The sequence below is a fragment of the Dendrobates tinctorius genome, unplaced genomic scaffold (genome assembly GCF_039654945.1).
Source record: "Dendrobates tinctorius isolate UK_male_01 unplaced genomic scaffold, ASM3965494v1 ptg000028l, whole genome shotgun sequence".
In the NCBI taxonomy this organism is placed as follows: Eukaryota; Metazoa; Chordata; class Amphibia; order Anura; family Dendrobatidae; genus Dendrobates; species Dendrobates tinctorius.
In genome coordinates, this window is record NW_027361696.1 from 22124927 (window position 1) to 22151934 (window position 27008).

At 44.9% G+C, this 27008-nt stretch overlaps 1 protein-coding gene across 1 annotated transcript; it reads left to right on the forward strand.

Moving 5' to 3' along the window:
- The first annotated feature begins 256 nt into the window (after positions 1-256).
- On the forward strand, positions 257-23047 carry HCST (hematopoietic cell signal transducer). The gene is made up of 4 exons (XM_073570465.1): positions 257-425; positions 20926-20949; positions 21762-21902; positions 22164-23047. The coding sequence occupies exons 1-4, from the start codon at positions 371-373 to the stop codon at positions 22202-22204; spliced, it is 261 nt and encodes an 86-aa protein (XP_073426566.1). The 5' UTR covers positions 257-370; the 3' UTR covers positions 22205-23047.
- Positions 23048-27008: the final 3961 nt, after the last annotated feature.

Genomic DNA, 27008 nt, shown 5'->3' on the forward strand with positions numbered 1-27008 from the left:
GTACAGTAACAAGACATGTTACTCAACATTCTATCTTGTTTTAAAGGGGAAGTGTGGAGCTAACTCTAGGGCAAGTATATCTAATTGGTAGCCCCCCAATTACCTATATAGACCCCCATAGGGGTCATCCACATCATAATGGTGAATTACAACCAATAAAGCTAATAAGAAGCTCTCCAACGGTCGAGGTGGAGGAAGTTCACACATTCTGGGCTGTGACAATGCGTCTTCCTACTCGGTTCCCCCTCATAGGTTTTTGAGGGTAAGACATTAGCGAGCAGTGTGACATCCTGTCTTATGAGTAGAACATAGAAGAAAATTTGGGTGGGGGGCAGCGATCAGAGCGGAGAGAACTACAGACAGGACGACAATGATGGGGATCCTACAGCTCGTCCTCTGCTCGTTCCTCTTCTGGCTTCCAAGGGGTAAGGACACCTATATCCTAATTTCATCATATTGGGGTCATGTCTCAGTATAAGCGGACATCCCAGTTCGGAGGCTGGGGTTTAGCTTTTTCTTTTCCATACTACCTGTAATGTACAGAGTCATCTTGTAGCATCATGGGGTCATTATAAGTACTGTACTATGTGATGGTGGCACCAGCTCAGAACGACTCCCCCTCTGCTGCGTTGGGGGTCTTTATATGATTGATTACCCATGTCCTATTATCATGGGAGAATTACATTATAGTAAAGAAACAGCTACAGGAGAATCATCTCTGATAATATTTATAGAGTGACTCCCAAAGCTTCAAGTCATATAATCTACTAGATACATTAAGCTACATGGCTGAGACATGTTCTTTATGTTTTATCCCCTGCAGTCCTATGTAACACCAACGATAACACAGTGATAAGTCTCTAAGTATAGATAATGTAGTAAATGTTACATAGGACTGCAGGTGACATCTACTACATTATCTGTACTCAGAGAGTTATCACTATGTTATATGTGGTGTTACATAGGACTGCAGGTGACATCTACTACATTATCTGTGCTCAGAGAGTTATAACTGTGTTATCTGTGGTGTTACATGGGACTGCAGGACTGATCTATCCGTGTCGGCAGGTAAAACTAATTTTGGTGGTGGTGGACAGATTCAGTAAAATGTCACATTTCATTGCGCTACCTGCTTTACCTAACACCAAGACCTTGGCGCAAATTTTCATCAGAGAGATAGTAAAATTACATGGCATCCCTACCGATATTGTTTCTGATCGGGGGTGCAGTTTATTGCCAAGTTTTTGAGGACATTTTGCACCAATTTGGGGACCCATTTGTTGTTCTCTTCTGCATTTCACCAGCAGTCTAATTGGCAAACTGAACCGGTTAACCAGAATCTTGAGACTTATCTTAAGTGTCAGTGTCTGAGAATCAGGAGTATTGGGTTACCTACTTACCTCTAGCTGAATTTACGGTAAATAATGATTGTCATGAGTCTACTGGTAAGTCCTCGTTTTTTGGGGCATACGGGTTTCATCCTCAGTTCAGCTCATTTAATAGGAATTGTTCTTCTGGAATACCTGAAGAACGGTTTTCATCATCTATTACGTCCATGTGGCAGGCAGTTCTTGATAATTTGAAGAAGATGGGAACCAAATAAAAGAGTGTGGTTGATCGGAGACGTGTGGTGGGTCCGGACCTGTGTGTTGGTGACTGGTGTGGTTGTCCTCTAGGAACATTAAGCTGAAAGTTCAGTCTTGGAAACTGGTCCCAGGTTTATCGGTCCTTATAAGATCATAGCCATCGTCAATCCCGTAGCATTCTGCTTTGCTCTGACGCTCACTTTTAGGATCTGAAATGTGTTTCACTGATCTCTACTCAAGAAATACATTGCGTCCTCTGTACCATCACCGCTACCGCCATTTCCAGTCATTGTGGATGGAAATTTGGAATTTCAAATAGCAAAGATCATTGATTATCGCTTAGTTCGTCGGTTGCTTCATTATCTGGTACACTCCTGTGGGTACGATCCTGAAGAGAGGATGTGGGTACCAGCATCTGACGTCCATGCTGCCAGGCTGATCCGTTCTTTTCACCTGGCACACCCTGATAAACCTGGTACTGAGGTTCCGGAGGTCCCTCGTAGAATTGGGGGTGCTGTCACAGGTATATAACAACAGAGAGGATCCAGAAGACTGCAGCGCCTGATTTCTCCTACTCCTGCGCTGAATTCGAGCACTTCATCTTCATATTAAATGGTGCAAGTTTCCTTTGGCAGTGCAGCGGTTAATCTGTTCAGTTGAGAGCTCCTGGATGCTTTCCGGCATTAAGGCTCTCAGCTGTGCACTGTTATCCACTCCCATCTTCTATATAATCTGGGTCCTGGAGCTAAGGCAACGTGCGTGGCCCCGATGTCTTTACCTTCAGAAGTAATCCTGCTTGAGCCTTCCTTCCACTTGTGCAAGTAGATGTCACCTGCAGTCCTATGTAACACCACAGATAAAACAGTGATAACTCTCTGAGTACAGATAATGTAGTAGATGTCACCTGCAGTCCTATGTAACACTACAGATAACACAGTGATAACTCTGAGTAAAGATAATGTAGTAGATGTCACCTGCAGTCCTATGTAACACCACAGATAACATAGTGATATATCTCTGAGTACAGATAATGTAGTAGATGTCACCTGCAGTCCTATGTAATACCAAAGATAACACAGTGATAACTCTATGAATACAGATAATGTAGTAGATAATGCAACACCACATATAATACTGTGATGATTTTGTACTTGTTCAGACTGCTGTTCTGTTTGCAGAATGTGCCTATTAATATGTAACATACCAGGTAGAAAATATTTACATTGTCAGTCAGGACCAGGTTTGCTCCAAGGGTGTACATATCTGTCATGTGTGATACTGTCTGCTGAGTCATGTATCTAGGGCCGACCTGGCCATCTGGCAATTCTGACAAATGCCAGAAGGGCCTGTCTGGTCGCGGGCTGCCGTGTCTACTACATTGTTAACAGAATCATTGATCTCAAGACACCCATACTGTTAAGAGTTGTGATGGAGCACAAAGTCGCTGACTCCGTCACTTACTGTCACGGGGGCTAAGTTCAACTAAGGCTGAAAGACCCGGGGCCCCTGTGGTGTCCCTTTACTAGGGGAAACCCTGTCTGACCCTCAACCCAGGGTTTTTGCTGAAGGTGCAAATGCCTGAGCCTCCGACCTTTCCTTATCTCCTGCTCAGCCCTGCACTTAACCCTCCACCCTCCACCCAGTGAGAAGTCACCACCAAAGCTCCCACACAAATAATGACAGACAGGGAGAACTTAAACTGCACTGCGCCGCACACACACAGGAATAAACAGTAATGTGAACAGGGCACAACTAAACACAAATATGGGAAGGAGAAAGGATAACGACGGATCATACGACACCAGATACGAATCTCTCTCTCTTGAACACCTCCACTCCAGACCGGAACCACTTGGTATGAAACACAAGCTATAATCGGCGACGCCCATAGGCCAGCATGACTATTTAAAGACCGTGGGCGTGACTAACCATCCAACCTGGTCTCCAGCAGGATTAACCCCCGAGAGCCTGAAGATCAGGCCGGCGCCACTGAGGCTATAGTGGCTGGAGGTGGAACTACCTCTGCCTGCCGGATGCTGTGGTGTGAACAGCGTCCGACATGACAGTACCCCGTCTTCTACGAGGGACCCCAGGGCCCTCAAGACTCATAGGACCCGGCTTGTCCGGATGACGACGGTGAAAAGAACTGACCAGCCGATCCGCATGTATGTCTGAGGCTGGAACCCAAGACCTCTCCTCTGGACCATACCCCCGCCAGTGCACCAAATACTGAAGAGTACGGCGTACTACTCGAGAGTCCACTACCTTGGCGACCTCGAACTCTAACTCGCCATCCACCATGACTGGAGGTGGCATCGGCGTTGTGTCCACAGAGCCTACCACCTTTTTCAATAAAGCCCTGTGAAACACGTTGTGTATCTTGTACACTGCGGGAAGTTCCAACCGATAAGCCACTGGGTTAATGATGGCAGAAATCCTAAAAGGCCCAATAAACCTTGGACCCAGTTTTAAAGAAGGGATTTTGAGTTTTATGTTCTTCGTAGCTAACCACACCCATTCACCCACACACAGGTCCGGACCTGGCACGCGTCTACTGTCAGCCACCCGTTTGTACCTGGCACTCATGCTCAACAAACGCTGTTTCACCCGCCTCCAGACTGATGACAATTGGGCTCCTAGCTGATCCTCCTCCGGGACACCCCCGGAGTCACCCTGACGTAAGGTACAAAACTGAGGATGTTGACCGTACACACAAAAGAATGGAGACTCTCCTGATGACTCTTGGCGGTGATTATTTAATGCGAATTCGGCCAGAGGAAGGAAAGTAGACCACTCCTCCTGGTTGTCGGACACAAAGCATCGTAAATACTGTTCAAGATTTTGGTTCATGCGCTCAGTTTGTCCATTAGACTGTGGATGAAACGCCGATGAATGTGACAACTTGATCCCCAACCTTGAGCAAAAAGCTTTCCAAAACCTCGCCACAAATTGCGTACCCCTATCAGATACTATGTCAGACGGTATTCCGTGGAGTCTGACCACCTCCTTCACAAATACCTGAGCCAACGTCTTAGCATTGGGCAAAGAGGACAACGCCACAAAATGCGCCATCTTTGAAAAACGGTCAACCACCACCAGGATGACCGTGTTCCCTGCCGAGGCTGGCAAGTCAGTGATAAAATCCATGGAGATTTCTGTCCATGGCCTATTGGGTACCCCCAGAGGCTGTAGCGTGCCAGCAGGACGGGTTCGGGGTGACTTAGCCCTAGCGCACGTGATGCAAGCTGCCACGTACGAGACCACGTCCTGCCGGATTTTGGGCCACCAGAAACGACGCGATACCAGCTCTAAGGTGCCCTTCACCCCTGGGTGACCAGCCAGTACCGAATCGTGGTGTTCCTTCAACACCTTAGGCCGAAGATGCAGGGGTACAAATGATTTGTTGGCGGGAAGTCCTGGTGGTACCTCCTCTTGGGCCTCGGCAATCTCCGCCTCTACCTCAGTCGTGAGAGCCGAGACCACTACCCCTTTCTGGAGGATGGGTACCGGCTCTTCCCGAGGTTCTCCCCCCGGAAAACACCTAGACAAAGCATCCGCCTTGGTGTTTTTAGCCCCGGGACGGTACGTCACAAGAAAATTGAAACGAGTAAAAAACAATGCCCAGCGAGCCTGCCTAGGAGACAGACGCTTGGCCGACTCCAGGTAGAGCAGATTCTTATGGTCGGTGATAACTGTGACCTGGTGAGCCGCCCCCTCCAAGAAGTGTCGCCATTCCTCAAAAGCCAGTTTGATGGCCAACAACTCCCTGTTGCCGATATCATAATTCCGTTCGGCCGGCGACAACTTCTTGGAGAAGTAGGCGCATGGATGCATCTCGCTCAAGGACGAGCCTTGAGACAGTACTGCCCCCACTCCCACCTCCGACGCATCAACCTCTACCACAAAAGGTTTAGACACGTCTGGTTGCACCAGAATGGGGGCTGAAGCAAAACTATTCTTCAGACGCTCAAATGCACGTATAGCCACCTCAGGCCAGTTCGCCAGATCGGCACCCTTTTTTGTCATGTCCGTGAGCGGTTTGGCGACAGTCGAAAAGTGTTTTATAAATTTCCTATAATAATTCGCAAACCCCAGGAACCGCTGGAGTGCTTTCAGACTCTCCGGCCTCTCCCATTGCAACACCGCTTGCACCTTAGCGGTGTCCATTTTAAAACCAGCTGCGGACACAATATATCCCAAAAAGGGCAACTCCTGGACAAAAAATAAACATTTTTCCAGCTTAGCATAGAGCTGGTTCTCCCGGAGCAACTGTAACACCTGCCTAACATGCTGCAAATGAGTGTCCCGATCGCTAGAATAAATGAGGATATCATCCAGGTATACAATCACAAATCTCCCCAGGACATGAGCAAAGACATCATTAATAAAATGTTGGAAAACGGCAGGCGCGGTGGTCAACCCAAACGGCATAACCAGACTCTCAAAATGACCCTCAGGAGTGTTAAACGCCGTCTTCCACTCATCCCCCTGACGGACCCTTATGAGGTTATACGCCCCCCTGAGGTCCAGCTTGGAAAACCATTTTGCCCCCGCTACCTGGTTGAACAAATCCGGGATCAACGGCATTGGGTAGGGATCACGGATAGTAATCTGGTTTAACTCTCGGAAATCCAGACACGGGCGTAACCCCCCATCTTTCTTCTTAATGAAGAAAAACCCCGCGGCTACAGGCGAGGACGAAGGCCGGATGTGACCTTTGCTCAGACTCTCCGCGATGTAGTCTTTCAGAGCTTGTCTCTCAGGACCAGAAATATTAAACATCCTGGCCTTAGGTAATTTGGCCCCGGGTTTTAGCCTAATAGCACAGTCATAGGCTCTATGTGGAGGCAGTTCTGAGCAACCCTTCTCAGAGAAAACATCCGCGAAATCCTGCAAAGCCTCCGGCAGGCTGGGCGTCACGGCGGACACACATGTGGCCAAGCAATTGTCTTGGCAGAAACCACTCCATTGTACTATGTCCTGAGTTTTCCAATCAATTACCGGGTTGTGCCTGGACAGCCATGGAAAACCCAGGACCATTTGAGCTGGGAGATTACGGAGGACCCTACATGTAACCGACTCAGAATGTAGGACCCCAATGTGGAGTTTCACCTCTGCCACAAACTCAGTAATCTCCCCTTGAGGGAGGGGAACAGCATTAATGGTCACCACCTGTATGGGGTGAGGAAGTTTTTCAATCTTAAACCCGGCGGTGTGTGCAAACTCCTCATCTATGAGATTGGTGGCGGAACCGCTATCCACAAACACTGATATAGGTAGCTCTCTGCCGGCGACAATAACCTTGGCAGGGAGCATACATTGAGATACCATCATGGAGGATATGCATACGCTCAGTTGGGTCTCCTCCATACCCTCTGAGCTTAACAGTTTTCCGCCGGTGTGACCCTCTTAGGTAGTACCGGGCAAACGTTAACATAATGACCACCTTTACCACAGTAGAAACATGCTCCGGACTTCCGGACTCCCGGAGCGCGAGGCCGAACCTGTGCCACGCCAGCAATCTGCATAGGTTCAGGGGACTCATCTACTTCAACCACACCTGCACCTCTGTTTTCCCCCAGAGGTAGCGTCTCCTGTGCCCCCTGACGAAAACGGCGATCAATACGTATCACCAAACTCATGGCAGACTCCAATGATGCCGGAGTCTCATACATCAGGAGGGCTTGTTTCACCCTCCCTGATACCCCATGAATAAACTGGCTCCGCAGTGCTGGGTCATTCCACTGTGTGTCTACAGCCCAGCGGCGAAATTCCGAACAATAGTCTTCTGCCAAGCGCTCCCCCTGGCGGAGGGCGCGGATTTTAGATTCCGCTAGAGCCAGTCGGTCAGGGTCATCGTAAATGAGCCCGAGGGCAGAAAAAACATTATCGACCGAATGAAATGTAGCAGAGTCAGGTGGTAAGGAAAATGCCCATGCTTGGGGGTCACCACTCAGTAATGACAACACCAGCCCTACTCGCTGGGCCTCATTACCTGAGGATATTGGCCGCATGCGGAAGTATAATTTGCAGGCCTCCCGAAATACGACAAATTTGCTGCGATCGCCTGAAAATCGTTCTGGCAGCGGAAACTTCGGCTCTGCACCGATACCTGCAGATGCCGTTTGCACCTTTGCTACTACCAGGCCATGCTGCTGAACTGCCCCATTCAACTCGGAGACCTGTATGGACAGCGCCGCCAACTGGCGGGTTATGGAATCTAATGGATCCATGGACTCCTGAAAAATGTGGGCCGATTATAATGTCACGGGGGCTAAGTTCAACTAAGGCTGAAAGACCCGGGGCCCCTGTGGTGTCCCTTTACTAGGGGAAACCCTGTCTGACCCTCAACCCAGGGTTTTTGCTGAAGGTGCAAATGCCTGAGCCTCCGACCTTTCCTTATCTCCTGCTCAGCCCTGCACTTAACCCTCCACCCTCCACCCAGTGAGAAGTCACCACCAAAGCTCCCACACAAATAATGACAGACAGGGAGAACTTAAACTGCACTGCGCCGCACACACACTGGAATAAACAGTAATGTGAACAGGGCACAACTAAACACAAATATGGGAAGGAGAAAGGATAACGACGGATCATACGACACCAGATACGAATCTCTCTCTCTTGAACACCTCCACTCCAGACCGGAACCACTTGGTATGAAACACAAGCTATAATCGGCGACGCCCATAGGCCAGCATGACTATTTAAAGACCGTGGGCGTGACTAACCATCCAACCTGGTCTCCAGCAGGATTAACCCCCGAGAGCCTGAAGATCAGGCCGGCGCCACTGAGGCTATAGTGGCTGGAGGTGGAACTACCTCTGCCTGCCGGATGCTGTGGTGTGAACAGCGTCCGACATGACACTTACCCCAGCAGGCCACGGGAGTCATTAGAAATATTAGTCTTGTAGTAAATCTTGCTTTCCTCCATCCAAGGTAAAACTAGTCATATATCCCATCTGGTGCTTGGGGACTGGGACACCATGGGCCTGTGTGATTTCAAATGCCAGGGCTGAATTTCAACCCCAGTCCGTACCTGCATGTATAATACACTCCTCAGTCCTCCATATAGTATAATACACTCCTCATAGTCCTCCATATAGTATAATATACTCCTAATAGCCCTCCATATATTAAAATACTCTCAGTCCTCCATACAATATTATACACTCTTCATAGTCTGCCATATATTAAAATACACTGTTCAGTCCTCCATATAGTATAATACACTCCTCATAGTGCTCCATATAGTATAATACACCGCCAGCCATCCATGTAGTACAATTCACTTCCCATAGTATAATGCACCCCATAGTTTTTCATATAGTATAATGTATTCCCCATAGTCCTTGATACAGTAAAATGCAGCCCACATATAGTATAATGCAGCCACTCCATAGAGCATAATGCAGCCACCCCACAGAGTATAATGCAGCCCCGCCATACAATATAATGTAACCCCCCATAGAACATAATGCAGCCCCCCTCTTATAGTATAGTGCAGCCACCCCTTAGAGCATAATGCAGCCACCCCACAGAATACAATGTAACCCCCCATAGAATATAATGCAGCCCCTCCATAGAATACAGTGGGGCAAAAAAGTATTTAGTCAGTCAGCAATAGTGAAAGTTCCACCACTTAAAAAGATGAGAGGCGTCTGTAATTTACATCATAGGTAGACCTCAACTATGGGAGACAAACTGAGAAAAAAAAATCCAGAAAATCACATTGTCTGTTTTTTTTCATTTTATTTGCATATTATGGTGGAAAATAAGTATTTGGTCAGAAACAAGCAATCAAGATTTCTGGCTCTCACAGACCTGTAACTTCTTCTTTAAGAGTCTCCTCTTTCCTCCACTCATTACCTGTAGTAATGGCACCTGTTTAAACTTGTTATCAGTATAAAAAGACACCTGTGCACACCCTCAAACAGTCTCCAAACTCCACTATGGTGAAGACCAAAGAGCTGTCAAAGGACACCAGAAACAAAATTGTAGCCCTGCACCAGGCTGGGAAGACTGAATCTGCAATAGCCAACCAGCTTGGAGTGAAGAAATCAACTGTGGGAGCAATAATTAGAAAATGGAAGACATACAAGACCACTGATAATCTCCCTCGATCTGGTGCTCCACGCAAAATCCCACCCCGTGGGGTCAGAATGATCACAAGAACGGTGAGCAAAAATCCCAGAACCACGCTGGGGGACCTAGTGAATGAACTGCAGAGAGCTGGGACCAATGTAACAAGGCCTACCATAAGTAACACACTACGCCACCATGGACTCAGATCCTGCAGTGCCAGACGTGTCCCACTGCTTAAGCCTGTACATGTCCGGGCCCATCTGAAGTTTGCTAGAGAGCATTTGGATGATCCAGAGGAGTTTTGGGAGAATGTCCTATGGTCTGATGAAACCAAACTGGAACTGTTTGGTAGAAACACAACTTGTCGTGTTTGGAGGAAAAAGAATACTGAGTTGCATCCATCAAACACCATACCTACTGTAAAGCATGGTGGTGGAAACATCATGCTTTGGGGCTGTTTCTCTGCAAAGGGGCCAGGACGACTGATCCGGGTACATGAAAGAATGAATGGGGCCATGTATCGTGAGATTTTGAGTGCAAACCTCCTTCCATCAGCAAGGGCATTGAAGATGAAACGTGGCTGGGTCTTTCAACATGACAATGATCCAAAGCACACTGCCAGGGCAACGAAGGAGTGGCTTCGTAAGAAGCATTTCAAGGTCCTGGAGTGGCCTAGCCAGTCTCCAGATCTCAACCCTATAGAAAACCTTTGGAGGGAGTTGAAAGTCCGTGTTGCCAAGCGAAAAGCCAAAAACATCACTGCTCTAGAGGAGATCTGCATGGAGGAATGGGCCAACATACCAACAACAGTGTGTGGAAACCTTGTGAAGACTTACAGAAAACGTTTGACCTCTGTCATTGCCAACAAAGGATATATCACAAAGTATTGAGATGAAATTTTGTTTCTGACCAAATACTTATTTTCCACCATAATATGCAAATAAAATGAAAAAAAAACAGACAATGTGATTTTCTGGATTTTTTTTCTCAGTTTGTCTCCCATAGTTGAGGTCTACCTATGATGTAAATTACAGACGCCTCTCATCTTTTTAAGTGGTGGAACTTGCACTATTGCTGACTGACTAAATACTTTTTTTGCCCCACTGTATATGTCATCCCCCTCAGAGTATAATGCAGCCCCCCATAGAATATAATGCAGCCCCTTATATAGAATAATGTAGCCCCTCCATAGAATACAATGTAGCCCTCCTCATATAGTATAATGCAGCCCTAATGGAATATAATGTAGCCCCCTCATAAAGTATAATGAAGTCCCTATACAATATAATCTAGCCTCCCATAGAATATAATGCAGCCCCCCATAGAATACAGTGTAGCCTCCTCATATAGTATAATGTATCCCCCTCATAGAGTATGATGCAATCACCCCCATAGAATATAATAACTATAATACAGCCCCCATAGAATATAATGTAGCCCCGAATAGAATATAATACAGCCCACCTCTCCATAGAATATAATGTAGCCCCCCATATTATATAACACAGCCTCCCACATAGAATATAATGTATATAACACAGTGTATAACACATCCACATAGTATATAGCACAACCCACATAGTATATAACACAGCCCCACATGGTATACGGCACAGCCCACATGGTATACAGCACAGCCCCACATGGTATACAGCACAGCCCCACATGGTATACAGCACAGCCCCAGATGGAATACAGCACAGCACCAAGGTATACAGCACAGCCCCACATGGTATGGTATGCAGCGCAGCACAGCACCATGGTATAGAGCACAGCCCCACATTGTATACAGCACAGCACCATGGTATACAGCACAGCACCACATGGTATGGTTTGCAGCACAGCACCATGGTATACAGCACAGCCCCACATGGTATATAGCACAGCCCACATCTTAGCCCCCCTTCCTGAGAATGGCCCCACAGTCACTGTTGCATAAAAAAAAAGACTCCTCAATTCTCCTCCTCGTGCCCACGCTGCACCTGTCTCCTGCTCTGCCTGGCACACAGTGAGTGTGCGATGATGTCATCACGCACCCGCCGTGTCAGAGGCAGAGCGGGGAATGATGGGAGAGGGAGTGTCAGCTGACCCTCTCTCTCTCCATCATTGCTTTGACGCTGGTATAGTTCAATGCGGTGGCGGAGAGAGTCGGCACTGAGGGCAAGTGGGCCCCCCGCCTCACGGGCCCCATAGTGACCGCATGATGTGCCGCTAGCTGTGGGCCCCCGGGGGGATCGGGGGTCCTTGGCAGCTGCCTGGGCTGCATGCCCCTAACGTTGGCCCTGACTGTCTGCTAAGCTGTATATCTAATCCTCTCCTGTGTGATACTGTCTGCTGAGCAGGTATCTAATCCTCTCCTGTGTGATACTGTCTGCAGAGCCTTGTATCTAATCCTATCCTGTGTGATACTGTCTGCTGAGCCGTGTATCTAATCCTATCCTGTGTGATACAGCCTGTTGAGCCATGTATCTAATCTTATCCTGTGCGATACTGTCTGCTGAGCTTTGTATCTAATCCTATCCTGTGTGATACTGACTGCTGAGCCGTGTATCTAATCCTATCCTGTGTGATACTGTCTGCTGAGCCATGTATCTAATCCTCTCCTGTGCGATACTGTCTGCTGAGCTTTGTATCTAATCCTATCCTGTGTGATACTGACTGCTGAGCCGTGTATCTAGTAACATAGTAACATAGTAACATAGTTATTAAGGTTGAAGGAAGACTTTAAGTCCATCTACTTCAACCCATATCCTATCCTAACTTGCCCTAACATGTTGATCCAGAGGAAGGCTAAAAAACCCCATGTGGCAACAGTAAGCTTCACATTGGGGAAAAAAATTCCTTCCTGACTCCACATACGGCAATCAGACTAGCTCCCTGGATCAACGCAACACTAAGGAAACTAGTGTATATACCCCGTAATATTATACTTTTCAAGAAAGGCATCCAGTCCCTTCTTAAATTTTAGTAGGGAATCACTCATTACAACATCATATGGCAGAGAGTTCCATAGTCTCACTGCTCTTACAGTAAAGAATCCACGTCTGTGAGTATGCTTAAACCTTCTTTCCTCCAGTCGTAGAGGATGCCCCCCTGTCCCCGTCACAGGTCTAAGAGTAAAAAGATCATTAGAAAGGTCTTGGTACTGTCCCCCAGCGTCGGACTGGCCCACCGGAGAACCGGAGAATTCTCCGGTGGGCCCTGGCATTTGGTGGGCCCTGGCACCTGCTGGCATAAAGGGCCAGCAGCTGCCTAGGGCCCCCCACTGTTCCAGGGGCCCCCAGCCAGTGATGTGGGGGCCCTGTGCCAGCAGAGCAGCAGCGAGTGACAGGATGCAGGAGCCCCTGTCCCCGCTGCTAAAGAGAAATGAATATTCACTGCTTCCCACACCCACATGGGCGTGGGAAGCAGTGAATATCATTTCATGGTCTCCACTCCCCCAGAGGCCCGGCCCCCCCAGCACAGGAAGCTGCTATGCGGCCGTAAATCAGGGCGCCGCCCTCAACTGACCCAGAGCCCATGCCAGGGAGGATGATGAGCACGGCATGACGGCACAATGATCCCTGCCAGCTGGGCATCCACAGCCTCTACTTGTAAGTTTCCAGCTCCTACAGCTGCGCACTTACCCAGGAGATGGTGAGCTCGGAGTGCTGAAGTCCTTGCCTCCCACCAGCCTGAACCCTCGGGGAGAGGGGCCATTGAGAGTGACAGTGTGTGCCATGGTCTTGTGCACCGGACCTGCCTGCTCACCGCTCAGTGCCTGCTGCCCGGAGTGCTGCTCACCCGCCGCTGGCGTCACGTGGGAGGGTCCGGAGCCCGAATGCAGACTTGGGCCATTGCTAGGTGACGGCGGCCGCGTTCCCTTATTGCAGAGGTGGTCGGGATGTGGGGTCCCTATGTGACTCACCACCCCATGCTGACGCGTGAGTCACTTACGGCCCAGACTGATCCCCACCATTGTTAGCAAGTGCATATGATCCAGCCATAAGTCAAATATGGGACCCAGGGGCCACATTTAGGCACCATTTTAAGCTACTTTTTGGTGTTACCCTGAGAATGTAATAGATTGGCACTAAAATGTACAAATCATCATCACCATCTATCTATCTCTCTATCTATCTACAGTATCTATCTATCTATCTATCTATCTATCTATCTATCTATCTATCCCATATCTATCTCTATATCTATCTATCTCTATATCTATCTATCCCATATCTATCTATCTCTATCTCTATATCTATCTATCTATCCCTTATCTATCTATCTCTATATCTATCCATCTCTTTATCTACCTCCATCTATCTATTTATCTCTCTATCTATCCCATATCTACCTCTATATCTGTTTATCTATCTCTATATCTATCTATCTCTATATCTATATATCTATTTATCTCTATATCTATCTCTCTATCTCTATATCTATCTATCTATTTCTCTATCTATCTATCCCATATCTATTCCATATCTATCTATCTATCTATCTATCTATCTATCTATCTATATATTATCTCTATATCTATCTCTCTATATATATCTCTCTATCTGTCTATGTCTCTGTCTATTTATCTCTATATCTATCTATCTATCTCTATCTATCTATCTCTATATCTATCTCTCTATATCTGTCTCTATCTCTATATCTATCTATCATTCTCTTTCTATCTATCTATCTATCTATCTATCTTTCTCTATATCTATCTATCTATCTATCTATCTATCTATCTATCTATCTCTATCTATAATCTATGTCTCTATCTATCTATCTCTATATCATCTATCTATCTATCTATCTCTATATCTCTCTCTATATCTCTATCTTTCTGTATATCTATCTGTCTATCTATATATATATATCTATATATATATATATATATATATATATATATATATATATATATAGCATTATACCCTATGAGGGGGCAGTGTTATACCCTATGAGGGGGTGCATTGTACCCTATGAGGGTGTGCATTATACACTATGAAGGGTTGCATTATACCCTACAAGGGAGGCAGCATTATACCCTATGAGGAGGTGCATTATACCTTATGAAGGGGTGCACTATACCTTTTGAGGGGGGCAGAATTATACCCTATGAGAGGGTGCATTATACCTTATGAGGGGGTGCATTATACCCTACGAGGGAGGCAGCATTATACCCTATGAGGAGGTGCATTATACCTTATGAAGGGGTGCATTATACCTTTTGAGGGGGGCAGCATTATACCCTATGAGAGGGTGCATTATACCTTATGAGGGGGTGCATTATGCCCTATGAGGAGGCAGCATTATACCCTATGAGGGGAGACAGCATTATACCCTATGAGGGGGGCAGCGTTATACCCTATGAGGGGGCAGCATTATATTGTATGGAGGGCTACATTATATTCTATGAGATGGCTGCATAATTTTCTATGAGGGGGAAGCATTATATTCTGTGAGGGGCTACATTATACTATATGAGGGGGCTGCATTATATTCTATGAGGGGTCTACATTATATTCTATGAGGGGGCTGCTTTATATTCTATGAGGGAGGCTACCCCAACCCCTGCTACATAATTAAGACGTGTACTACCTTATATTATACCCTGATATTCGAGTGTTTTACCGCACAATTGGTGGTCTTGTATTTATCTCTGTGTAGCTACATAGTGGACCCCAAGAATGATTTTCTCTGGTGGGCCCAAGGTGTTCCAGTCCGACGCTGCTGTCCCCGCATATATTTATACATTGTAATAAGATCACCCCTAAGCCTTCGATTCTCCAAACTAAATAACCCCAAGTGTAATAACCTGTCTTGGTATTGCAGACCCCCTAGTTCCCTAATAACCTTGGTCGCTCTTCTCTGCACCCGCTCCAGTTCAGCTATGTCTTTCTTATACACCGGAGACCAGAACTGTACACAGTATTCTAAGTGTGGTCGCACTAGTGACTTATATAGAGGTAAAATTATGTTCTCCTCATGAGCATCTATGCCTCTTTTAATGCATCCCATTATTTTATTTGCCTTTGCAGCAGCTGCCTGACACTGGCTGCTAAGTTTGTCGTCCACCCATACACCCAGGTCTTTTTCAGTGACTGTTTTGCCCAGTGTTTTACAATTAAGCACATAATTATACATCTTGTTCGTTCTACCCAAGTGCATGACCTTACATTTATCCCCATTAAAGCTCATTTGCCATTTATCAGCCCAAGCTTCTAGTTTACATAAATCCTCCTGTAATATAAAACTGTCCTCCTCTCTATTGATTACCCTGCAGAGTTTAGTGTCATCTGCAAATATTGAAATTCTACTCTCTATGGCCCCTACAAGGTCATTAATAAATATGTTAAAAAGAAGCGGGCCCAAAACTGACCCCTGTGGTACCCCACTACTAACCGTGACCCAGTCCGAGTGTGCTCCATTAATAACCACCCTTTGTTTCCTATCCCTGAGCCAGCTCTTAACCCAGCTACACATATTTTCCCCTATCCCCATTGTTCTCATTTTATGTATCAACCTTTTGTGTGGCACCGTATCAAAAGCTTTTGAAAAGTACATATACACCACGTCCACTGCATTCCCTTGATCCAGTCCGGAACTTACCTCTTCATAAAAGCTTATCAGATTAGTCTGACAGGAACGGTCCCTTGTAAACCCATGTTGATATTGGGTCATAAGGTTATTCTTCTCCAGATACTCCAGTATAGTATCTCTTAGAAAACCCTCCAGGATTTTACCCACAGTTGAGGTTAAACTTACTGGCCTATAATTTCCAAGTTCAGTTTTTGTCCCCTTTTTGAATATTGGCACCACATTTGCTATACACTAGTCCTGTGGTACAGACCCTGTTATTATGGAATCTTTAAAGATTAAAAATAATGGTCTATCTATGACTGTGCTTAATTCCTGCAGTACTTGGGGGTGTATCCCATCCGGGCCCGGGGATTTGTCAATTTTAGTGATTTTTAGATGCCGCCGTACTTCCTGCTGGGTTAAGCAGGTGACATTTAACGGAGAATTTTTATCCCTGATCATGTTATCTGTCATGGGATTTTCTTGTGTAAATACTGTTGAAAAATAGTCATTTAGCATATTGGCTTTTTCCTCATCCTCATCCACCATTTCACCCAGACTATTTTTAAGGGGGCCAACACTATCATTTTTTAGTTTCTTACTATTTATGTAGTTAAAGAATATTTTGGGATTATTTTTACTTTCTCTGGCAATGAGTCTCTCTGTCTCAATCTTTGCTGTCTTGATTTGCTTTTTACAGAATTTATTTAATTTTCTGTATTTATTTAATGCCTCATCACTACCTACTTGCTTTAATTCTCTAAATGCTTTATTTTTATCTCTTATTGCGCCCCTTACAGCTCTATTTAGCCATAGTGGTTTCCTCCTATTTCTAGCATGTTTATTCCCATACGGTATATATTGTGCACAGCTCCTATTCAGGATGCTAATAAACGTCTCCCATTTTCTTTGTGTATTTTTATGTCTCAGGATATCGTCCCAGTTAATTGCACCAAGATCATCTCTCATCCGTTGGAAATTTGCCTTCCTGAAGTTTAGTGTCCTTGTAACCCCTCTACTACACATCTTATTAAAGGATACATGAAAACTTATTAATTTGTGATCACTATTACCTAAGTGACCCCCAACCCTTACATTTGATATGCGGTCTGGCCTGTTGGTTAATATTAGGTCTAGCAGTGCCCCCCCTCTTGTTGGGTCCTGAACCAGTTGTGAAAGGTAATTGTCTCTCATAGTTGTCAAAAACCTATTACCTTTGCTGGAACTGCAGGTTTCGGTTCCCCAATGTATTTCAGGGTAGTTGAAGTCCCCCATAATAATGACTTCTCCTTGAGTCGCAGCTTCATCTATTTGCTTTATGAGGATATTCTCTGTTGCTTCCATTATTTTTGGAGACTTATAACAAACCCCTATCAGTAATTTATTATTTTTCCCCCCTCCCCTTATCTCTACCCACAGGGACTCTACATTTTCATTAGATTCATATATATTATCACGAAGGATTGGTTTTAAGGATGATTTTATATATAAACACACACCTCCCCCTCGTTTATTAGAACGGTCATTTCTGAACAGACTATAGCCCTGTAAATTAACCGCCCAGTCATGGCTCTCATCCAGCCATGTCTCAGATATCCCCACCATGTCATAATTATGTTCCAACAACATTAACTCCAATTCCTCCATCTTGTTGGCGAGACTTCTGGCATTAGTATACATGTACTTTATGTATCTCTCTGTACCTCTATTCTTTCTTAAATTATTAACTGTTCTAACCCCAACCCCATGCCACCCCACCCCTAATTTCATTATTTGTGCCCAGGTCTCTATCTGCACTCTCTTCCCCTCCTATAAAAGGAATACCCTCCCCCCGTCCCTAGTTTAAACACTCCTCCAACCTTCTAGCCATTTTCTCCCCCAGCACAGCTGCACCCTCCCCATTGAGGTGCAGCCCGTCCCTAGCGTAGAACCTGTAGCCAACTGAGAAGTCGGCCCAGTTCTGCAGGAACCCAAACCCCTCCTTCCTACACCAATTCCTGAGCCACTTATTAACCTCCCTAATCTCCCGTTGCCTCTCTGGCGTGGCACGTGCTACAGGAAGTATTTCCGAAAATACCACCTTGGAGGTCCTTGCTTTAAGCTTACAGCCTAATTCCCTGAAATCATCTTTAAGGACCTTCCACCTACCTCTAACTTTGTCATTTGTGCCAATGTGCACCATGACCGCTGGATCCTCACCAACCCCTCCCAGTAATCTGTCAACCCGATCAGCGATGTGTCGGACTCGAGCGCCAGGTAGGCAGCACACCGTTCGACGATCCCTGTCTTTGTGACAGATTGCCCTATCTGTTCCCCTAATAATTGAGTCCCCCACTACCAGAACCTGTCTGGCCTGCCCTGCTCTCCTATTTACCCCCTTACTGGAGCAGACACTCCTCCGGCTTTCAGAGGACATGCCTTTCTGCAGCAGGGCTACTCCTGCACTAACACTCCCCTCATCTGCCAACTTAGCAAACTTATTGGGGTGTGCCAGATCAGGACTAGCCTCCCTGGTGCTCTTCCCTCTACCCCGCCTTCTAACTGTCACCTAGCTAGCTGCTTCATTGTCCTGCAGCTCAAACCTAGCATCCCCCCTCATCTATCCCATTGAGCGTCTGCTCAGTGAGCAGAAGACTCCTTTCCATATTGTCTATGGATCTCAGTGTTGCCAGCTGCACATTTAGATCCAGTATCTGGGCTTCCAAATGCACAACGTGCTCACATCTCGCACAGCAGTATGCACCCTCGACCGGCTGTTCAAGGATTTCATACATGCGGCAAGACGTGCACTGGATGGCATTGGCAATAGTGGAGCACATCCTAATGGGGATTGCACCAGACAATAAGATAAGCAAAAATAAATAAAAAAAAAAAAAAAAAGTATTAATATAATATAACAGCAATTCAGTAAGACCTCCCTTGGAAACTCCCTGAATCCAAAGTCACTGAATCTCAAGTCACACACCACAGTTCGCACTTACGCTCAGGTCACACTCAGCTCGTTCACACTCGCTCAGGCAGAAGATTTAAAAGAGTTTTTTTTTTTCCCCTTTTACCAGCACACCACCTTGCTGCTCAATGCACTTCCTCTCCTGTGTGATACTGACTGCTGAGCCGTGTATCTAATCCTCTCCTGTGTGATATTGTCTGCTGAGCCTTGTATCTAATCCTCTCCTGTGTGATACTGTCTGCTGAGCTTTGTATCTAATCCTCTCCTGTGTGATACTGTCTGCTGAGCCGTGTATCAAATCATATCCTGTGTGATACTGACTGCTGAGCCGTGTGTCTAATCCTATCCTGTGTGATACTGACTGCTGAGCCGTGTATCTAATCCTATCCTGTGTGATACTGTCTGCTGAGCTGCTGTACCTAATCTCCTGTGTGATACTGCCTTCTGAGCTGCTGTACCTAATCCCATGTGTGATACGTAGACGCTGGTGTGAATCAGTGGTTGTGTCTCTTATCTTGTGATGATACTGTATCTCCTGTATCTGTGGGGTTCTTACTTCTTCACACTTCCTCTGAGGGGTAAGACCACACATTTCCCGTATCTCGGGGGTCCGCTGTGAGGATGTTTCCCCTGTGGTTGCCGCCCTTGTTACTAGTGAGATGTGACTGCATTGTACAGTTTTCTGCCCATGCTCCATTAAAACAAAGAAGTTTTCTTAAAAAAAAGGAAACTGTTTGCAGAGTAAAGGAGTGTTTTCCTCTTTTCGGCTTCCTGCTGGACGGCATGTTCAGTACATGGATCCGGGTTCAGCACATGGGTGCGGGATCGGCATGTTGCACAATTCTGCAGCTTTACTATTCATAGATTGTGATGTAACCGTTCGCTCTGCACAGGTTTCATTGTTGCCAGTGACAAAAAATTTCCCAAGCAGTGACATTCAGGGCCGTGCGCTGAGTACTGCTGTGTAGGTTGCAGTCACAAGCCTGTGACTAATACTGAGAGTGTACAAACAGAACCCTGGCCGACAGTACAAGACGAGGTGAGCAGGTTACTGCTGTACAGAGACCTGATCCTAGTAATTGGGGTATAAGATCTGCTACATTGTGGTTACCCCTCATCTGTGGGCATGGTGTCATAGGGCACAAGGAGACGAGAAGAATGATATATAACATTATGGGAAACTATCTAGTATAACTTTTAATTATTCACCAGCTCCCTCTTATCTTGAGTCCGGTGGGAGGTACAAGGGGCAGTCCAGTGGGCGGATCACTCAGTGATTGACAGCCTGCTCTGTAGAAGAATGTAGGATGAGTTCCTCCTCAGGGTATTGAATCAACTAATCACAAGATATACTGAATACATTCCCATAGACCTAAATATCAGTTTCTCCTGCTCTCAAATATGAAGAGGAGGCTGATGTGACAATTGTAACTGGGTTCAAACTTTTAAGGACCCGAAGTCCATCGATCCTCATAAAAAGTAGCTTTTGAAGAAGAATCATTGTGCAGGGATCTCTACTATATACACAATTAACATAATTACAACATCATACATACATGCTTTAAAACTATAATATAAAATTCATTGTATCCTTCATGAAAACCACCATTCTTTACACTGCAGGCTGATTTTTAGAGAACTGGTGCATCTTACTTTTTCCAAATTTAATTAACAAAAAGTATTAGGAGATTGAAAAGTACAGTTTTCTTTGCAATCATGTAATCTCTTGTCTTCTTTTTTCAGCATTTGCTTCCCCATCAAAACCAGGTAAACTATCAAATCTGCCTTTGCTTTCCAGAATGATAAAAGTTGCTATCGCCATCTAGTGGTTGCTTAGTAGAACAGTTCCATCTTTATCATCTAATCTTCCTGAACGTCATCTCATATACCTGAGCAGCTTTGGATTGGATCAACGATTTGCTTAAACAGTAGATAATAATCATTAAGCGCTAAGAGATTAATAGGAGAATAATCACTCATCCCAAGGTACAAGGTAAAACTACTTTTGGTGCAAATGCCAGTCATATATATATATATATATATATATGCTGTCCTGATCATCTGGAACTTGCCATAAACATTTTTTTGAGTGGATTATACTTTACAACAGGCAGTGGACAGCGAGATAGGGAGAATAAGGCCACCTAGTGGCTGGAAGTGACAAGACAATGAATTAACCGCCTATCAAATGAGATCACAAACATAAGAAGCAATGGAATGAAACTGAAAGGGAGAAGATACAGACTAGATATCAGAAAAAACTTTTTGACAGTGAGGATGATCAATGAGTGGAACAGGCTGCCACGATAGGTGGTGAGTTCTCTTTCAATGGAAGTCTTCAAACAGAGGCTGGACAGACATCTGTCAGACATGGGTATAGGTTAGTGACTCCTGCATCGAGCAGGGGGTTGGACATGATGACCCTGGAGGTCCCATCCAACTCTGACATTCAATGACAAAGTTGTTTGGAAGTGCGGTAATCCTTTAGTTTCCGATTTGTTGTATTCGACAGGTCTTCTGATAATGAAATCCACCTGAGGGTCTGCTCATTTTGCTGAACAACTCTTTTTCTCTTACAGAGCTGGCTTGTGGAGACTGTTACCGGATTGATACCCCAATTCTGGTTGGGGTGGTCCTTGGAGACATTGCCCTTACAATTATTATAATGCTGGTTGTTTACTATTGCACTAAAAAAAGCTTCCAAAGACGTCCAGTCAATGGTAAGGGGGATAATTTTTGAATTTTTTTGTATCCAATACTCTTTCCCTTTGGACTAGTTCTGTTACTTTCAGTATGGAAGAAGATAAGTTTGGCCACATTCCTCAGAATCCCTGAAGTTCCTACCAAGGTCAATACTAGGAGGACCCAGATTAAGTTGCCTTTGGGTATCTAATGCATTTGATGAACCCTACATAGATTTCCATGTTCTCGACAAGCTGAGCTCCCTTCGGTTCTAATGTGACTATTCTTCTATTTTCTAGATGACGGGAAAGTCTATATGAACATGCCGATGAGCAGATAAAAAGTAATTCACCCCCAAGATTCCTCCTGAGCCCACCATTCTTGAAGATATCTCAAGTAGTTCTATATTTTTGATAACTTCTCCAGAAAATTGGAACAAGACTTTCGAAATTGAACAAGGATGAGAAGAAAAAATCTCATTATTCCGACCAGGCAAAGCCATTATTTTTTATTTTAGAGAAGGAATAATTAAGGTTTGTAACTGTAAGGACTAAGTATCAAAATCAGAGTATGTGTCATAGAGATAAAACCTCAAAAAGACGGATGAGACACATTGTCTGTAACAATCAATAATGCTTGGCTAACGCTAGGTTTAGTGATCGGATCTTATAAAAAAAATTGAGCTTAAAGTTTGTTTCTGAAGAGTCCAGTGGGAGGTCACCTTCACTGACCAACAGCAATTTCTATGAGACATGGCGATCAATAACTGATTAGGACCTCCCCTCTGGACTATTAAATAAGTAAATAATAATTGATGAATGTCTCTACCTTTTATCATTTTAAGTCCAAAGTTCTGTGCCTCAAATTTCTTATCATGTCTTTAAAGCGGTCAGCAATCTATTTTTTGTGAAAAAGATCTTCAAGACAAAGAGTTAAACACAAAAAAAAATATTGTGGTTGTTTTCAGTCACCACTAGAGGGAACTTGTATGCTATTATGGAGCTCAGTGTATAAATAGTATGCAGTCAGCTCCTTATCCCCCTCTAGTGGTAGAAAAAAATCCTATTATATAACTTTTTCTTTTTCGTAGATGTTACTATGTTGTATTCTTTATATGTATAAACAAATTAATTGTTTTTGCCATTCATTGTGTACAAAAATAAAGACAAAACCTTACATATGAGATGATGATTTCATTACTATGGCAATTTGTTTGTAAGTGGACATTGTCATTCTTTCACCAGACTTATCATGGTTAAAGGAAGATACATATATATATTGATGTGTATTTTAGGCTTCCATCATTAGATATTTAAGATGCTGAAGGAAACACAGCTGGTGAAAGATTTCAGAATTATGAGTGTAGCTCTGGGGTATAATACAGGATGTAACTCACGATCAGTAATGTAATGTATGTACACAGTGACTGCACCAGCAGAATAGTGAGTGCAGCTCTGGAGTATAATGCAGGCTGTAACTCAGCATCAGTACAGGATTAGTAATGTACTGTATGTACACAGTGACTGCACCAACAGAATAGTGATTGCAGCTCTGGGGTATAATACAGGATGTAACTCAGGATCAGTAATGTAAAGTATGTACACAGTGACTGCACCAGTAGAATAGTGAGTGCAGCTCTGGGGTATAATACAAGAGGTAACTCAGGATAAGTAATGTAATGAGTGTCTGCACCAGCAGAATAGTGAGTGCAGCTCTGGGGTGTAATACAGGATGTAGCTCAGGATCAATACAGGATCAGTATTGTAATGTATGTACATAGTGACTGCACTAGCAGACTAGTAAGTACAGCTCTCAGGTATAATATAGGCTGTAACTCGGGATCAGTAATGTAATGTATGTACACAGTGACTGCACCAGCAGAATAGTGAGTGCAGCTCTGGGGTATAATATAGGAGTTAACTCAGGATCAGTACAGGATCAGTAATGTAATGTATGTACACAGTGACTGTACCCACAGAATAGTGAGTGGAGCTCTGGAGTATAATACAGGATGTGACTCAGCATCAGTAATGTAATGTATGTACACAGTGACTGCACCAGCAGAATAGTGAGTGCAGCTCTGGAGTATAATACAGGATGTAACTCAGGATCAGTACAGGATTAGTAATGTACTGTATGTACACAGTGACTGCACTAACAGAATACGGATTGCAGCTCTGGGGTATAATACAGGATGTGTCTCAGGATCAGTAATGTAATGTATGTACACAGTGACTGCACCAGCAGAATAGTGAGTACAGCTATGGATTATAATACAAGAGGTAACTCAGGATAAGTAATGTAATGAGTGACTGCACCAGCAGAATTGTGAGTGCAGCTCTGGGGTGTAATACAGGATGTAGCATAGGATCAGTACAGGACCAGTAGTGTAATGTATATACACAGTGACTGCACCAGCAGACTAGTGAGTACAGCTCTCTGGTATAATACAGGCTGTAACTCGGGATCAGTATTGTAATGTATGTACACAGTGACTGCAACAGCAGAATAGTGAGTGCAACTCTGGAGTGTAATACAGGATGTAACTCAGGATTAGTACAGGATCAGTAATGTAATGTATGTACACTGTGACTGCACCAGCAGAATAGTGAGTGCAGCTCTGGAGTATAATGCAGGAGGTAACTCAGGATCAGTAATGTAATGTATGTACACAGTGACTGCACCAGCAGAATAGTGAGTGCAGCTCTGGGGTATAATATAGGAGTTAACTCAGGATCAGTACAGGATCAGTAATGTAATGTATGTACACAGTGACTGTACCCACAGAATAGTGAGTGGAGCTCTGGAGTATAATACAGGATGTGACTCAGCATCAGTAATGTAATGTATGTACACAGTGACTGCACCAGCAGAATAGTGAGTGCAGCTCTGGAGTATAATACAGGATGTAACTCAGGATCAGTACAGGATTAGTAATGTACTGTATGTACACAGTGACTGCACTAACAGAATACGGATTGCAGCTCTGGGGTATAATACAGGATGTGTCTCAGGATCAGTAATGTAATGTATGTACACAGTGACTGCACCAGCAGAATAGTGAGTACAGCTATGGAGTATAATACAAGAGGTAACTCAGGATAAGTAATGTAATGAGTGACTGCACCAGCAGAATTGTGAGTGCAGCTCTGGGGTGTAATACAGGATGTAGCATAGGATCAGTACAGGACCAGTAGTGTAATGTATGTACACAGTGACTGCACCAGCAGACTAGTGAGTACAGCTCTCTGGTATAATACAGGCTGTAACTCGGGATCAGTATTGTAATGTATGTACACAGTGACTGCAACAGCAGAATAGTGAGTGCAACTCTGGAGTGTAATACAGGATGTAACTCAGGATTAGTACAGGATCAGTAATGTAATGTATGTACACTGTGACTGCACCAGCAGAATAGTGAGTGCAGCTCTGGGGTATAATACAGGATGTAACTCAGGATCAGTAATGTAATGTATGTACACAGTGACTGCACCAGCAGAATAGGGAGCGCCATGGCTGCCATTGGGAATTTAGACTCCACCCAGGCTCCACCCCAGCCCCGCCTCCACCACTCAAACTGTCCACAGTCCCACTGCCCTCTCTTGGAAAAACTCCACTTCTCACCAATCACATATTAGCCGTTCCCATAACCAGATCACACATATAGCCGGCAGATTTTGTTTTGGCCAAAAGATTTTTTAAGCTGCCATCACAACACTGTAGAGACTTTTGGCCGAGCTCTACTCTGCGCTAAGGCTAGTTTCACACTAGCGTTTATTTCCTGCAGTGCACGGTGCTGCTAAGCCCCGCCCCCTCCCGGCTCCCTGCCCGCCCCATCCGGTCATCGGCGCCTACTAGCGCACATGGACGCTTGCGATCTGCGCACCCTATCTTTATCATAGGGTGTGCAGATCGTGCGCTGGCCATGCGCTAGCAGGATTTTGCCGTGTGCTGCGCACTTTTGAAGGTGCGCCGTGCGCGCCGAAATGCAACATGCTGCGTTCGGCGCACACGGGTGCACCTTCAAAAGTGCGCAGCGCACTGCAAAATCCTGCTAGCGCACGGCCAGCGCACGATATGCGCACCCTATACTAAAGATAGGGTGCGCAGATCGCAAGCGTCCATGTGCGCTAGTAGGCGCCGATGACCGGATGGGGCGGGCAGGGAGCCGGGAGGGGGCGGGGCTTAGTGGCGCCATGTGCTGCAGGAAATAAACGCTAGTGTGAAACTAGCCTTACCTAGTAAGTATTTGTTAAAATGTTCAATACAATTTAGGTATATTTTTATTTATTTTTCAATTTTTAAAATGACCAATAATATCACATACAAGGGACAAATACCACCGCACCATGTCCAGACCACATATTACCACCACATAGTGACCTATAATACCACATACAAGGAACAAATACCACCACACCGTGTCCAGACCACATATTACTACCACAAAGTGACCAAATAATAGCACATACAAGGGACAAATACCACAACACCATGTCCAGACCACATATTACCACCACATAGTGATTGAATACTACAATACTGATCAGTAATAAAAAAAACACAATACTATCACCATAAGTGCCATTATAAACAGGAGATCTGTACTTAGTATGCAGTGTCTGTGTACAGGTAATATAGTGATCATTGACATTATACACAGGAGCTCTGTATATAATGTACAGGTAATACAGTGATCACTGGTGACATCATACACAGGACCTCTGTATATAGTATACAGTGTATAGTGTCAGTGTACAGGTAACACGCTAACTCACCAGTGACGTCTCTAGGTGAAGTCCTTTATCCTTGCTTTTGATCTTTCATCCAGCACAGATCGCCATCACGTCTTCCAGCCAGGGCTCGTCTCTGCAGGAAATAACACAGTTATCTAGACCTCCGCTTGCAGAACACATTACTTATTTTTTCCCAACTTCTACATTACATCACATGAAGAAAAAAGGCAACATAGTATCAGTCTACACAGTAACGGGACCACCCCCCCCATTTAAAACAGTGTGCTCAAAAAATAAAATAAATACATCACTGCAGTAATATTATCCCTTAAATAGCCCCTATGGTAATAACATTCCCCATCCTGGCCCCCGTGTGTCTCATTCCTGGCTTCAGCCATATGTTCTCCC